Genomic DNA, 17166 nt, shown 5'->3' with positions numbered 1-17166 from the left:
TCTGGGTGGAGGGAGGCACTGTGAGAGTAAAGTGTCTTGCCCAAGAATGCAACCTTTCCACGCCGCGTTTCCACCAAGATGTAAAATGAGGTTGCAAATTGCATAACTCTTAAATTTCGTGCGCACTCATTAGTCAATTTTTTTTATTGCTGACAAGAGCAGATGACACCATTACGCGTGGATGCCGACAATTTTGCCAGATTGCTTTCTACAGTTTCTTTGCGCGTGTCTAGTGTTGTCGGTTCCCGATGTAAACTGGAGTTACTTCAATCTTTTAAATCGTTTTATCTTAATTACAGTAATGATTTCAATTCAGATCGGATTCAATGTAAAGTAACGTATTAATCAAAGTTTGATCGATGGATGGAACCTGCTTATTTTGCTGTGATAAAAGAACTGATCTAATATCAGTGGAATGAACTCAGTAGTAGTAGAATCTGAATTATTCTTGTCTTGGATCTCTTATGGGAACAGGCCTATATCTCATCCTTGACTACGTACTGGACCTATATGCTAGAAACCACTAATGGGAGCATGCTAATTACTTACCAATAACATATATGAAAATATTGATTCTGATTGGCTAAGAGCGATGCACTTTAATTGTAACACTGATGCAGAAAAGGTTTTTTAAAAAATAAAAATCAGGAGTGCATTCTGTTATAAACGTGGGATACTAACTTTAAATCCGCTATCAATGGCCAAAAAATCGACTCTTCAAAGTAACATTTTCCCCTACTAGTGAGGAATCAAGATATGTATTTTGCAGACCAACCTACAGGGACTCACTCAGAAGTTCCCTTCAAATAGGTCTACTTGCAACTATAATTACCGATTTCAAGGAATATTTTTTTCGCGAAAGCTATAATTTTGAGTAAAGAAGATGACAGTAATTCAGCCCCACGATTGACGCTAGCGATGAGGACAAGGATACATTCTATGAGTTGCTCCAAAAGGAGATCGATGCCACGCCTCTCCATGGCCTACTGATCGTGCTAGGAGATGCAAATGCCAAGGTGGGATCTGACAACACTGGCTGGGAAGGCAGCACGGGTAACGAAGGACTGGGCACTATGAATGATAATGGCCTAAGATTTGCGTTGAGAACAGTCTTGTCATTGGAAACACTTGTTTTAAGTACAAAGACATCGACAAGTATACGTGGACATCACCAAATCGCCATGACAGAAATCAGATCGATCATGTGGCGATCCGAAAAAGATTCAGGAGATCGCTACTGGATGTCAGAACACAGCGAGGAGCAGACGCAGCAAGTGACCATCACCCTGTCCGATGCAAGATACGCCTGAAGCTGGCAAGGAACAGAAAGAAACAAATGTCAGGGACCATCTATGACGCTGCAAAGCTAAAAAATCCTTTGCACAAGCGGAGCTTCAGCATAGTCCTGAAGAATCGTTTTGAGGCTCTGAACAATGATCAACAAAGTGTGGATGATGCATGGACAGGGTACACAGACATCTATCGCACGACGGCGACTGAAACACCTGGACAAAGAGCAAGGTCCCGGAAGGACTGGTTGAGCCTCTCCACCTGGAACTGTATCGAAGAACGGCGGAAGCTAAAACAGAGCATTTTGAACTGCCGCTCGGAACGAGTTAGGGAAAACGGACAGCGGATGTACCAAGCGAAAGACCAGGAAGTGAAAAAGAGAGCACGGGCAGACAAGGGGAGGGCCTTGGAAAGAGTCGCGGAAGAGGCGGAAAGGGCAGCGCACCAAAACAATCTGAAATAGCTCTACACCAAAACGAAGCTACTAAGTGGGTGCCTCAAGAAGTCAAGAACTGGAATACGGACGAAAGATGGTAAAGTCATCACCACAGAGAAAGAAGTGCTTGAAAGGTGGAAAGAGCACTTCTATGAGGTCTTGAATGTGGCCTGTGATGAAACTGATCTTCCTGAAGGGTGTCAGCTCGGTGACTGCGAAGATCCCATAGAGATGGACACTGGCCCCTTCACAATCCTAGAATTGAGACAAGTCATATCTCGGTAAAGCACGGTAAAGAACGGTAAAGCACCTGGTGTGGATAACATGAATGCAGAAATTCTAACAGCCCTGGATCAGCTTCTGAATATCTGCAATCAGACTCTCGATCAGTGTAAAGCACCATCTGACTGGAAGAGAGCTCTCTTGGCCAAAATACCCAAGAAAGGTGATTCGTCTATTTGTGACAACTACTGAAGGATATCCCTACTTTCAGTACCATACAAAGTCTTCTGCAGAATGCTCCTGATGAGGATGCAGGATAGAGTCGAGAAGAAACTCGGCAAGAACAGGCTGCCTACCGACGAGGAAGAGGGACAACTGAACAGATTTTCATCCTCAGGAATATCTTAGAATAGGGTGCTGAATGACAAACACCCCTGTACATTGGTTTCATCGATTTCAAGAAAGCCTTTGATAGTGTGAGAAGAGACAAGCTCTGGAACATTCTCAGGCATTATGTAATTCCTGACAACTTCGTCGACATCATACAAGAGCTTTATGATGGAAGCACCTGTTGGGTTGTTGAAAACGGACGAACATCAGAATGGTTTCCTGTAGAGACAGGAGTCAAGCAGGGCTGTGCTATGTCAGGTTTTCTTTCCAACATCATTATCGACTGGGTAACGAGGAACGCCATCAATGCAAGGAGAGGCCTGAGGTGGAAGTTCACCACGGTCTTAGAGGACCTAGACTATGCATATGACATAGCCCTTCTCTCCAGCCGGCACAAAGATCTTCAAGAGAAGTTCAGCCGCCTCCATCAGGTCTCAAGATATACCGGACTCTGTATCGACACCACCAAGACAAAGGTGCTACGAACAAACGCCAAGGTCACCGACACAATTTCCATTGATGGTTTAGAAGTTGAAGACGTCAACTCCTTCATTTACCTAGGTGCCATAGTCCATGGAGCTAGTGGGTCACATGAAAACATCTCATGCAGGCTGTCAATCGCAAGAAGAGCATATGCCACTCTAAGTCCTGTCTGGAGGTCTAGCACATACAGCGAGTATACCAAGCTGAGAATCTTCAAGAGCTGCGTGATCTCTATTCTCCTGTATGGCACTGAGATGTGGAGGGTTACATCAACTGACATGGAGCGCCTGGATGTCTTCCATCGAAAATGCCTAAGAAGAATCCTTGGCATATTTTGGCCATACACCATCTCCAACCGTGAACGTTATGAAAGAGCTAGAGAGGGTCCAATCTCAGAAACATTGAAGGTCAGACGATGGAGATGGATCGGTCACGTTTTGAGGAGAGAGAAAGATAACAACTGCAGAGTTGCGCTCACCTGGACCCCTGAAGGCAAGAGAAGGCCCGGCAGACCAAAGATCACTTGGAGGAGAACAATTGAAGCCGAAAGGAAAGATCTGGGATGGACACGCTGGAATGGGGTTGAGCGGGAAGCTCAAGACAGTGATGGATGGCACCTGTTGTTACGTGGCCTTATGCTCCACTCACGAAGGAGCGAATAGGATGAGTGAGTGAATGATTTTGAGAAAATTTTTGTCGAACAAATTTACTTGGATTTAGTGAGGAACGATTTTTGTTTTCTTTTGACCAACAGTTACGTGCTAGTAGTGGCCATGAATAAACACAGCATGGCTTGATCCGGAGCCATGTCATAGTAGAACTGACTTCAACTGCCCAGCCACGCCTGTAAAAAGTCAACTGCTTCGCCTTGTGCCAGTTGGGATTTTAATCCGTGTTATGTTTTTAATTTTTGTACTTTTATGTTTGAATGCACGGCTGCAATTAGCGCATCTGCAAACAAAATGCTTTTTTGTGGTCAATGTGAAATAGAGAACGCTCTAGCTTAAATAAATTTGCAGAAAAAGTTCTATAAATATTATTCTAGACGCGGTCAAAGAAATACATGAGAAACCAAACTGATCAAACAAACAAGCAATAAAACGAGAATTATAAGTCACTGTTCGTATAATTCCAATTTATTTTGAGTCCTATTATTGTGAATGACAATTACGGAAAGAGTATAGACAATCTTTGCAACTTCTCTTCTCGAGCACGACGTGTGTTGCAGGGAAGAGATTTGTTTCCGTTTACTTGCTTTTCGTCTTATTAAGTCTCGCCAAATCAGGTAGAATTCACAGAAAGCCTTAAGTAGCTCAACATTCCAAGTCTTGCAATTTTTGCAGGTGCAGTTTTGTTTGCAAGTACATCTGTAGTCGTCAGTCTCGTAAAGCGGTCGACATGCTCCACCGTGTTTACAGGGAAATCTTTCACAAGGACTCTGGAAAGAAGAAGTAGATCCGAAGCAATTTAGATCATTTAGATAATCTAGTTTAATTAGATTTAAGATCTGCTGGTAAAAATTTCCCATTTTAATTTTCCATTCTCCGTTCACCATTCAACAGTGTCCTTAACTCAGTTACATTATATAGTAACAGGAGATACTTGTGAACAAAGTCAAGCTTTTCTAGTTTAATAATCCTAACGAGATATGGCAAACATGGCGTGTTATAGTTAATGACAGTATAGGTCACTTATTGAATCAGCACGCCATTCACAATTCGAAGGCGAATCATTTCCGTTATTTTTATAATTAACAAGACGCAGCCCATAGCCATTAATAACGAGCACAAGATTAAGCACCGATTCGCCGATAGCGAGCTAGCTCGCCTCAAGTGGTCATGTGTTTTGACTAAATGCATTGTGCTGTATACATCATATTTAAGAAATAGAAAACATGTACCGTGTTTCTATCGAGTTATAGAAACACGAGTGGAAGTTTGGGAGAACGAGAAATGCTGTGGGAACACGAGTCGTCTATAGGCGAGTGTCTCCACGGCTTTTTCGAGTTCTCCTAAACTTTCGCGAGTGTTTCTATGACTCGATAGAAACACGGAGAACATGTTTTCTATTTCTTTTAGAAAACACAGCGACGAAAAAAAAGGAAACAAGTTGTTTACTTTGATCATCAAAATGTAAATTCTCTTTGCTCGAGCCATCATTACGTCAACAGCTCGTGCTAGTTTTGTGTTTCTATCGAGTTATATAAACACGATTTTTAACCAATCAGCGCACGTATTTTCTTAGGGCTGTTTTCTAACAAAAATTAAAACCATGCCTTGAATATCAGTTACCTACAGAATATCTTGTAGAACTGTAAAATAGATAGTTTATTCTCAATAATGGTATTCAGAGTGGAACTAGTCTGCTAATTAAAATCTTAAAATCCATTTGATGGTAGATACTAGCAGTAAGAGACATTACAGCACATTGCTAACCTTCATTTTCACCAAAGGGTGCTTCATTTCCTTGAATTTTGCCTTCATTACACAACCGAACACACTCAAAGGTTGAGGCATGGGCGCGTTGGTCAACCAGGCCCAAGATATGTCTTATTTGCGACAGTAAGCTTACAACAAAGTGGATAAGAGATACATCAAGTAACGTCCTACATGCGCCAAAGCCGGACACGTAAACCCCAAAGACCTCTTGTTAGGAAAAATAGGGACCGTATACCCCCAACCAAATGCAGTGGCGCCACCTTCGGGGTTTTATGGTTGACACATATACAACACAATGAAAAAACAAATCATATGATGCTAATTACACAATAAAAACAAACCTTATGGGAAAGTGCTAGTGGCAAGGCTGACCGTAAAATGTCACAAGTTTCTCAACCGTCTCTTTTTACAAACGTACTACCCATGAGCCTTCGCGTACTACTCTCCCACCCAGTTCTCCGTTCCGTGTCGGCAAAATATTAATTTATATCAATACCGATTTATCACAAATTACATTTTATAGTCAACAGACACAGTGACTGTTGCATTGATGATATCAAATATTACAGGGCCTGGACTTCCCTCCACATCATTCGGTTTACCCTACAAGCAATGGGATGTACACACCAAAACATTACTTGCTTCCAGTTTGTCATATGCATAATTTGCTTTAATGTTGGCAAGTAAAACACGTTTAAAAAAACATCATAAGCATCAAATTTAGTGCAACATCCTCTTGAACATGTGATGAGACATGCCTTGCTCTGTGACAGCCGATCATTGACCAGTGTTGCATGACTGATGTCCCCATAATGACAGATTGTAACATCTTTACATGTTGCTAACAAACAGCTAAGGAAGTTCAGCAATTCGACTTCAATCAAATGACAGCTCTGCTTTACAACCTCAGTGGTAAGAGCCTTTTTTTTCACACACGGCATTAATTAACATCAAAGCTTCGATTTGGTTGTATACTCGTTTCTACCTAAAGCAAAGGGACACGACATCATCTAGGTGGGGAGTCTGGTTGAAATTATATAAAATGGATCAAAGTTAAGAAAGATATAAAAGTTAGAAAAGCAGTTTATTTGGGTTTACATCTATCATATAAACACTGAAAATATCTTGTCTTTGATTTACGTTAAAACTCATTTCAGTCAACTCGTGTGCCGTGGGGTTAAATTAACGAAAAGTTTGCGTTACGCGTTATTAGCGAAACAATTGTATTACTTCTGATTTCTTCCAAATTTGGAATACAGGAAGCTGATAGTATTACTCAATTACTGAGTGATCTTGAGCTAAGACACTCAAATATGGCTTACATGACGAAACGATTTTTTCGCGATCAACGAAATAGGTCATTTTACAGTTGTGCGCTTAGTTACCTGGCCATGAATGCAAGCGAGGCTGGAGGTGACCTTGCTTTAATACATACCTGTCTGCTTTTCTCATTTAAATGCCAACTAGTTAGCATACGAACAACTTGATTTACACAACAAAAGTATTAAGGTCTGTATCAAAACAAGATTACCCCCAGTCTCGTTGACATTCAAAGGCCAGGTCATTAAGCAGGTAACTGCAAAATGGTCTATTCGCTTCAAAATGGTGAAACGCTGAAACGAATTTAAAACGAATTCAACGGATTCTGAGGATGGTTTTAGGGAAGGAAAACAACGCAGAAGGTATCGTAAGTAATTTACAAAATAATATTTATCGTGACACTGGCGAAGCGAGAATTGTAGCTAAACGATCGCACGTTCCTTTTCGAGCGAGTTTCAAATGCGACTAAATACTCTTCAGATCGCGATTTTTCACGTCAAGATATCTGGCTTATTTATTGCCAGTATGAGTGTTGAGTCATCTTACGAGGCGTAGAGCTCAATAAGCTTCGCTTTCCAGCGTTTCGTCATCCGTCACGCTTATGCAGGCACCCGGATCGAAGAGTGCGATTTATCCCTTTGAACCAAAGAGCACTGAGAACTAGGGTAATTTGCGATCCGTCATCTTTGATACCTTTGTTTTGCAAGTATCGATCGAATAATCGACCGGCAGAAAACGTTGGATTCGTAGCTATTTAGCACAGACTGTAAAAGGAGGATTTGTGTATGGGGTACCATGTAAGTGTTGTACTTTATCCTATAAACATGAGTTCGCTAACAAACACATCCGATCTACAAAATACAAAATAGACATGTATACCTACATAAGCTCGGACGAAGTGGAGAGCGAGAAGCCCAGTGTCGCCGCTGTTGAGACCGCACCAGATTGAAAGGAAACCAATAGATTTTGTTTTGACAGGATTAAAATATAACAAATCTAAAATCTTTATTTTAGCCTTTTTACTTTTACTTTAATTTTTTTTTTTTTGAACTAAAATTTATACCGTGGTGTATTTAACAAAGCGAAAGTGGTTTATCGTTGTCTGTACTCTTATCGACAACGAGTATGCGTCATCACAGTGGTCAAAATGTCGTGGGCTGACGAGGCGCAGCCGAGTGAGTCCACAACATTATTTATTATTTTTCTTTTTTTAGCGTAAACAGTTTCTATGAATAGCGTTTAGTTTTGTTTAGCTCAAGGCCAACAACAGTTACTGGTGAGCGGAATGCTGTTACGCTGGTGTTCCTGGTTTTAGTACATGCTCATTAACCTTGATATGGTTGCAGAAGGAAAATTTTGCTTTCATTTTAGTCGTTCAGTTATGGTGGCGAACAACTGCTGGGAAGTGTTGGAAACTGTTGCCAGCCATTTACAGCAGGATGGCTATTTTGAGATGCTTCACTGAGGATGATGTACCAGTAAGAAAGCGGATAACTGGGCCAATTGCCATTACCCACCTAGCAAGAGACTTCGGTAGCATTACCGGTCTTTTATGTCAACAGGAAAATAAAAACATTCGAGCAAAGCAAACAAGATCAGACGGGTGGAAAAACTTATTCTCTCGTTGTTTTGAATATCAAACATTTTCAGATGCTTATCCAGAAAACCAAATCTAAAGTTTTTTTTTTTCTTTTCTTTTCTTTTCTTTTCTTTTCTTTTCTTTTTGTCGTTTTGCTTAAGGACAGAATGATTTTTCTCTTTTGTTATGGCTTCATTTATCCAGGGACACTAATTTTCATGATACGAGAAGAGCATGATTGAGAAAAGCGCGTCCAGATGACATATTTGGGAAATAATACAAGACCAAACTCTAAAGCCACTGATTTCCCGTTGAATTAACTTTATTAGTTTCCCATAAAAAGGTACAGCAATACATGTACTTAAACTGAGCTATATAGATTTTTTGGATTGTTTTATACCATAATGATTTGATTTAGCATCTCTTACAATAAGCATTCTCTATTCCAATGAACACCCGTTATTTTACCACCTATTCCCATCTTCCAATATTCAGGCTCAGGGTACCAAGTGTAATTAGTGAGTTGTGAGAGCGATTAACGTTCGTCTCATTACATTGCTATTAAGCAGCAGCCACCTATACAACGACCATCCCTATTACGCGGACAGTAATCAAGGTCCCGATGAGGGCTTTTCTACTGTTTTTACCTCTATTAAGCGGCCAGACCCCTTTAAGAAGCCACTATCCATTTCCCCAAGGGTGACCGTTTAATAGGGGTTGAACTGTAGGTGTTTCGGTGTAGAAGCAGTTTTTGTAGTTTCAGTGCTTTAGCCATTCACGGCAAAGGCGAAATTGAGTAAAACTAACTTGTCTCTTTTGGGTAGCTCTCAAAACAGAAACAAAAATTTAACCGGCACCCCGGGAGCTAAATCGAAATTTTATGGCGCGTTAGCATAATCAACAAGAGATAAACAGTTTTCCTCACAAAAGCAAAACAATATGTTAGCGCCGGATATTTGGATTCTTATTGTTTCGTGCCAACTTTGTTAACTAGACCCTACTGATAAGCATAAAAGACCCAGTAGTTTATAAAGGTTACAAAATAAAACAATTGAAAACGTGGCTTTATTTCTACGGTAAGGCCTACCGTTCACAATAATCTGTTACGAAAACGGAGCTTTTCTAAAACGCTCTTGAAGCTGAAGGTATTTGAAAACACTGGCTTTCCGTTTTTGTGTGAACGGAAAACATTTTGAAAACGGAGCTTTTTTGAAAACGATGGCGTCGCGATAATTTGATTTTCCTTCCCGACTGTTTTGCAAACACGAATCCAAAATGACCGGTGATTGTTGCGTTCTTAAATTCTTTCGGCGTAATGTGAACGGAAAACATTTGATTCGCTTTTAGAGTGAAACCTCCGTTTTCAATTTCCTTCGGCTTAGCGTGGACGAGTCCTAGAATTAAAAGAAGAAAAAAGCAGTAAAGAAAAATAATAGCCTACATGCAGTGATTTTCTCCCTCGGTTTCACTATGTACAACGGAAAAACCCATAAAGTTATCAGCAGCTGCTCAAGTTTGTTAGAAAATGCTAGAAAGCAAACTGAGGTTCCCTGCTGTGTGGCAAAACCTTGGTAAGTCTTCTATACAGCTTTTCTTTCCTAAGGACGGTTCCACTGTTGAAACAAATTGATGAGACAAGTATTTTCGGAGCAGACACTTTTCCAGACCAATTCAAGGGAAACATTTGGCGCAGATATCAGCTAGTTTTAATTTATATTTGGAATTCCAATTATAGTGCCGCCATTTTTATTGCTAATATTGACAGCTACTTGACGTACTAACATTCACTAAAGTGCACTCCGCGTTATGATATATTTTTCAGTAAAAACTTTTACGATAACTGTAGAAATTCTCACGCTTTCATTGGCTAATTTATTATTGTCAATAAGCGGACAGACATGAATTTTTAATTTATGCGATGCGTCAACGAGCGAGAGCGGATAATTTGACAAAAAAAAAAAACAGATTGGAGTCAGTTTTCATGCGTCTGGCCTGTTATTGACAATGAATTTCGTCATAACAGTGTCAAAGTAGTCTGCGGATCTACTTGGCTTTCGCCTCGTGAATCCACAGCTACTTTGACAACGTTATGACAAAATTCATGATCAATAACGGGACAGACGCACGAGAAACTGACGTTAATTCTTTAAACTTCTTATGGCAATTGTCGGGCTTTTTGTTTCATCAGTGAAGGCTTCCCTATGTTACGTTCGCTGTACCTCGTTAGTGCTCGTGCAATATAATTAGCGCTAAGTCTCACGAGACCAGACAAAAACTTAAAACTATTTTATACATTGCTGATGTGTTTTGCTTTGGTGAAAAAAGTTATGGAATAACCAGGAAAACTATTTTACTTGAGAAAAAATTAGTTTGAAGATTAAATCTACGGAGGGTTATGTCTACCAGTTGGTTTGAGATAAAGAAAACAAAAAACATGTTTTCGTTATTATGCGGATATCTCGATAATCTTCACAAGCCCTGCATCATTGGAGTTTCCACCAGTTACACCAGAACAACCCTGACCACTACAGTACGAACCCCCTCCCCCTCCAGCTTGGCGTGCACGGGTACCGCTGCCTCCCCCAGAGTACCCTTCCCCTCCACCAGATGCACCATTATCTTCTGACCCCCCTCCACCACCACCAAATCCTCCCACCGCTCCTGGTGCTCGCGCCCCGTTGTACCCGCTGTTCATGCTGCCGGCTCGACCTCCAGTCCAGCCTTGAGCACGTGATCCGCCCGTCTCTCCATGCTGTTTCCCCTTCCTGGCACACCCTTGAGCATACCAGCCTGCACCTACACTCCCATGGTAACTAGCTCCTGCACTGTTACATTCACCCGGCTGCCCCCCAGTACCTCCCTTCCGAACTCTGGACGGAATTTGCCCAACACTACTGGTGCCTGTTGTTCCCGCCTGACCATCCACCCCGTTATATCCACTAGACGCACCCCCTCCCCCTCCGGCGGCTAATAAAAGCACATTACTTCTAGTGTAAACAAAACTTCCTCCTCCTCCCCCTGTACCAGCATTGTCCTCTACAGACCGCCCTAGCTGAGCTGCTGTCTGGGTAGTACTTATTCCTCCTTTCACCTCTACTGAGTTTCCTCCTCTCTGTCCCACCACAATATTCAGCACTGTTCCTTTAGTCAGTCTGAACTTGCCCTTAATGTACGCACCCTTGCCGCCATAGTAAGTTCCCGGCTTGTATCCATAGTTGTATGAGTGTGTTCCTCCCCGGGCTCCCCAAGCTTTGATAAGATAGCGAGCGCTTCTGGGAACGGTGAATTTCTGAATAGTTCCAAATCGTCCACTACGCCCACGCGTTGTAAATGGAACTAAACATGTAGGAGAAAAAGGGAAATTATTGATACCATAATTACTTAACTAGTGTAAAGCAAATTTTATCTTCTGGAACTAGATAAATCCCAGCGGAATTTAAAATTGAAATTTTAGACTACTAATTTAGTTTCCGGAAGTTTTTGTCATTTCGACAAGGCCATTGCAGAATCCTTTTTGCACCCCGCTTCATCATAAAGAGTGAACGCTATGATCGCATTAAGCAAGCCACGTAATGTAGTCTCGACAGACTTTGATCTGTGGCAGAGCTCATTACCTGATGTTTAATCGTCGTTTTACTCTCGGTTTAGTTGTCCCAAAATGTAATTAAGTTAAGATCCATACGCCGACGTGTTCCATTCAAACAAACCGAGGCCCATTACAGTCTGAAGCCTCTACCAATTAGGTAATATAAATGAGCGTGCATTTGATCCGAGCCAGTAGTAAATAACCATCTAGGCCTCGAAGGCTGAAATGATTACAGTCCCCTCATTTCAAATAAGTGCGGAGAAACAATCGAGGTAGTGAATACTCCATATTTTTTCTGACTGAATTTTCCCGTGTTTCAGAATTAAGTAAGCTAAGCGACTGTATGTAGAAGGCCGTAAAGTTGGTGGGAAGTTGTTCAGGCCGTAGTGCGGAGTTGTTCACTACAGAAATATAATGGAACGATGAAAACGCGATTATTTGGTTAACTTTCGTTAAGAATTATGCAATCCGAAAATGAAAATCAATTCTCACGGAACTCATCCACGGCAACTATGTCGCTAACAGGGTAAAAGGAAGCTTTTCTGATTGTTTAGACGAAAACTGAGATCAAAAGTTGTGCCTGCTATAGAAAAAATACAATATAATCCCACGACCAAAATTTTGGAGAATTTTGTCGTTTGTGAAAGCATGTAGTTTTCAGCCTCCATTTGCCCTCCAGTCTTTGCACAGTTAGTTTAACGCACCATATCACCGATGTTATCCTTTTAATTTGGCATGTGATGGATTAACTTCAATTTATTAGGTGATACCATGCGTACTTGTTCAAGATAAATTTATCTTATAAATAAAGATCTTGGCATCTATTACACCTTATTCAGTCAAATTTAAAAAAAAAAAAAAAAAAGAACTTTGATATTCAATAAATACCAGGCTTGCCGCAGTCTTTTCCATCTCCAGCATATCCAGTTTTACAAGTACACTTGTAAGATCCTTTGGTGTTATGGCACACAGCATCAACATGGCAGCTATGGGACTTGGTTGTACACTCGTTTATATCTGAAACATAAAATGAGGAATTGTATAAAAAGGAAACTGAAGGTGATTTCTTTGCTCTTATCGGCATGTCAAGATGCTCGATTCCCTGATTAATTTTAGCAAAAAAAAATCACAAAGTATGACTACTATAGCTTGAACGTTGTTTAGTAATGGTAACTGAACTGAGTGAAAAGCAATTTGGTCAGAACTGAAATCATGCGCTTGAATTAATTTAAAATCAATTAAACAAGCGCGGCTCAAGTATGATTTCAGACCAAAATTTCACGAAACGAATTTTGAAAATAGAGCAGTAACTAGGATAAGCCATGCGCCCCATATTTTAAAAAAAGTAAGTTAGACAAGTTTAAAATAAACATTGTGCGCATTTTATTTGCCCTCCAGTATTTGCACAGTTACATACATTGTAGCTTAGCTTTACCACATATATCACTAATTCTATTATTTTGGCGAATGATAGATTAATTTAAGTACGTCTACGCTGAGTGATTTCAAGTTTATGAGATTAACAAAACGCATAAATAAAGAACCATCTATATTGTATGATGCGTAGTTAAATTCTATAAAGCTATCACGATGTTCGATAATTACCAGCACACTTTTTGCCATCTCCAACATACCTTATTACAGGAAATTAACGTTTCATGAAAATTTTAAAAAAAAATTGCGCTAATTTAAGTCGCGTTAATTTATGTTAATGTTTATTTCCACGCTGTTAATTAAGCTGCGCGTTAATTTCCGCGACGTCAATTACCGTTATTTTCCCCAAAATCTACGACATACTCCAGACATTCTTGGCACAGCCAAAGAATAAATTTTCGCATCAATCTTTCACATTTGAAAATCGTCTGCTGTACTTCAACTGAATTTCCTTCGTGTTCGCTGTTTATTTTTACTTTCTTGGTGTGGCAGACGCGTTAATTTCCCTCATTTTCAAATTTTAGCCCCTCTCTTACGTTAATTTCCTTTATTGGGAAGCAAATTTACCTTCAATTCGCGTTAATTTAAGTCGCATTGATTTCAAATACGTTAATTAAGACGAGTGTTAATTTCCTATAGTATGGTATCCAGATTTACAAGCACACTTGTAAGATCCATTGGTATTATGACAAATAACATTAACATGATAGCTACGGGACTTGGTGGTGCACTCGTTTATATCTGAAGCATAAAATGATGAATTGATTAATTAAGAAACTGAAGGTGATTTCTGCTAATTACTTTTAAGCACACCACCCGTCGATTTTTAGAAAGAACAGTGCCTTTTATGCAGCAATTCGTTTATTAGCGTTTTAAGAGGCGGAGATGGATCAGTTGCCTGCCTTTTATATTAATCAGGTTATCCCAGGCTCTCAATCTGTGGTAAACGAGATAAGGAATCGAGCACTAAAATAAGATAGGTCTCTCGCTTCCCCTCATTCGTGTTTTTTAACAAAAACCTTATTTTGACACAGAAAAGTCTATCAAGAGAAAAGTTTTCGTTGTTGAAAATCCTTTTGCGCTCTGCTTGAACATGGCCATAAAGAGTGTAGTCTGATATCTAATTATGCAAGTCACGTAAACTAGTCTTAACCGACTTTGACCTAGCTGGAGCAGAACTTTCTACTAGCCGTGCAAGGCCGACTAATTAACAATATTTGTTTTTCTTTTTATATCTCTCAAGAACATAAAAAAGTGTCGACTCAATAGCAGTCAAACATATCTGCCATGCAAAACATCCAGCCTTTATGAATGAATACATGTCAATCATGACGTCATATCATACCTAACTGACGTCTCGAAGTGTGCACTATCTTGCATTTCAAAATTTGTTTAGAAACATCAGTAAAATTCCACCCCGCAATTGATCGAGAAAATCAGGAAAAAAAAAGTGTATAAAAATTACGAGAACTGTATTTGGTTTAGAATAAAAGCTCAATAAATTTCTAAATCTTCTCTGACAAAGTGCAAAAACTTTGAAAAAAAGTCAAATGTAACACGTCAGGAAATCGCCCGATCAAAATACCAATCAGTTCAAAGAAACTTAAGGTCAAGCGAGTACTCATAATTGATATACCATAATATTCGCGCTAGCAATTTTTGTGCTGGCTTTTTTTTTTTGTCCCCCAGTCTTTTGCAGAGTTACTTTGCTTATCTTTACCGCTTAAACCTCCGTTTCTATCATTTTTACAAATGATGGAGTTAATTACATACATTTAAATAAGTGATTTCATTTTATAAAATTATCTAATCGCATAAATAAATTTCCACCTATGTGTTGCTTTGCCTGCAGTCAAATTCTACAAAGCTACCACGATATAAGATAATTACCAGCGCACTTTTTGCCATCTCCAGCATATCCAGATTTACAAGTACATTTGTAAAATCCTTTGGTATTATGACACACAGCATCAACATGGCAGCTATGGAACCTGGTTGTGCACTCGTTTATATCTGAAACATAAAATGAGGAATTGAACCATTAGAAAACTGTGCGGATACCTGTTGTATATTCTTATGCCTACTATCCGTTGATTATCAGAAAGGAAAGTGCCCTTTATGTAGTGAATTGTTTATTAGAGTTTTTGCAGAGGACTGAAGTGATAAATTGCCTGCTTTGTAAATTGGTTATCCAACTCACGTAAACAAGTCTTAACCGACTTTGACCTAGAGCAGAACGTTCTGTTAGCCGTGCGAGGACGAGTAATTAACTGGCATTATTTTTCTCTTTATATCACCTAAGTACGTCAAAACGTGTTGACCCAATGGCAGTCAAACATACGTGACATACAAAGTATCTAAATTTGTTTATTTTAATTAAAGATAATTACGTATGTCAATCATGACGTCATATCACATCTAACTGACACTTCGAAATGTGCACCATCTTGAATTTGAAAAATTGTTTAGAAATATATGAAAAATTCTACCTCATAATTGATTGAGACAACCAGAAGAAATGTATAAAAATAGAAGCCAAACGGTAACATGTGAGGGGATCGCACGATGAAATTATGGTCACCAATTTAAAGAAGCTTCAGGTCAACTTCAAGCAATTAATTGACATACCAATATATTCCTTCTTGAAATTTAGGAGAAATCGCTCTACAGCTTGAACTTTGTTTAAGTTAGAAAGTTTAAGATCAGCGTGGACATCTTTTTGTTTGTTTGTTTGTTTTTTTTTTTGCTCTCCAGTCTTTGCAGAGTTACTAGTTAAGCTTAGCTTTACTACTTGAAACAACGATTATGTCATTTCGGCAAATGATAGATTAACTAAGCACATTGAAATAAGTTACTTCATTTTATATAAAAATTATACTAATCGCATAAATAAAGATCTACTTTTTGACTGCCATGGAGTCAAATTCTATAAAGCTATCATGATGTTCGATAATATTATTCTTTGCAGCTATTCAATTTATTGGGATTTTAAAATGAAGTTCTTTGACAAATTTCATTTCAATACATGTACTGGAAGATATTTTGCTTGTTACCAGTACAGTTCTTTCCATCTCCAGCATACCCATCTTTACAGGTGCAATTGTGGCCTCCCTTGGTATTATTACAAGCAGCATTGACATCACAACTGTGAGAGTTGGTTCTGCATTCGTCTATATCTAGAGAGATCAAAAGAAAGTAAATGATATCAGTTCAGTGCAAATAATATATTCAAGTTCTGCTTCTCAGGATGCGTGGAACCTGATGCGCAATCTGTATTAGTCTAGGGGTTTAGCCTTAATGTCGAGGAATAAGATAAGATAGTTTCGACGAGAGAATCATTAAGTCTAAGTGTTGCAGTGCACAGAAACGTAGGAACGATCGGTGAATGATTTCAGGCTTGTTAACTTAGGCAGATTATTGCATCACTTTCTGACAGCAATTTCCCTACACGATATTGAAAATCTAGAGACATAGTTGTCCCTTGCGACTAGTATTGCTTAAAGGGGTCATGTATACACTGTAGAAGATCTCAATTATGTTAAAGTAGTAAAGTGTCAAAATTGCTGTAAAACGTAAGTTACCAAAACATTTTCTTCCGTTTCCAAAGAATCCAGCTTTGCAAGTACAATTTAACGTCGTTCAGCGCACTTCTAGGGCGGATACAGGATTTAAGAACAGGGAACTGGAGATACGGACGGCCGAAGGCGCTCTCCTATTGGCGGGGGGGGGGGGGGGGAGGGGCGAGGGGTCGTCGGGGTCGAGGGCATTCTCACCCGGAAATTTTTAAAATTGAGGTCCTCAGAAATGGGATTTCCGGTATTCTGAGGCCAAGTCAATGTGTTATAATGTCGCATTTTTTTAAATTCAGGGGGGTTAGACCGAGACCCCCGAGCCCCATCCCCTAGATCCGCACCAGCACCTGTCGTTTTGATAATATAGAAACTGAATCGGTGCAAGAAAAAAGTCTTGAATTCCGGGTGAATTTCGC

The 17166-nt window shown here is 39.7% G+C and overlaps 1 protein-coding gene and 1 pseudogene across 1 annotated transcript; one reads left to right on the top strand and one right to left on the bottom strand.

Moving 5' to 3' along the window:
- Window positions 1–1073: 1073 nt before the first annotated feature.
- LOC149105003 (uncharacterized) lies at window positions 1074–2190 on the top strand (annotated as a pseudogene).
- Window positions 2191–10275: 8085 nt separating this feature from the next.
- On the bottom strand, window positions 10276–16802 carry LOC149105002 (uncharacterized; the record flags this gene model as incomplete). The annotated part of the gene is made up of 4 exons (XM_089298941.1): window positions 10276–11494; window positions 12633–12761; window positions 16232–16354; window positions 16760–16802. Coding segments are annotated over 4 exons (1185 nt in total), but the record flags the coding sequence as incomplete, so codon positions are not given.
- Between the last annotated feature and the right edge of the window lie 364 nt (window positions 16803–17166).

The sequence above is a fragment of the Orbicella faveolata genome, unplaced genomic scaffold, assembly GCF_042242905.1.
Source record: "Orbicella faveolata isolate gen_17 unplaced genomic scaffold, um_ofav_v1 contig_34, whole genome shotgun sequence".
NCBI lineage: Eukaryota > Metazoa > Cnidaria > Anthozoa > Scleractinia > Merulinidae > Orbicella > Orbicella faveolata.
The sequence above is the reverse complement of the archived record's forward strand: the minus strand, read 5'-3'. Positions and strand labels throughout refer to the sequence as shown.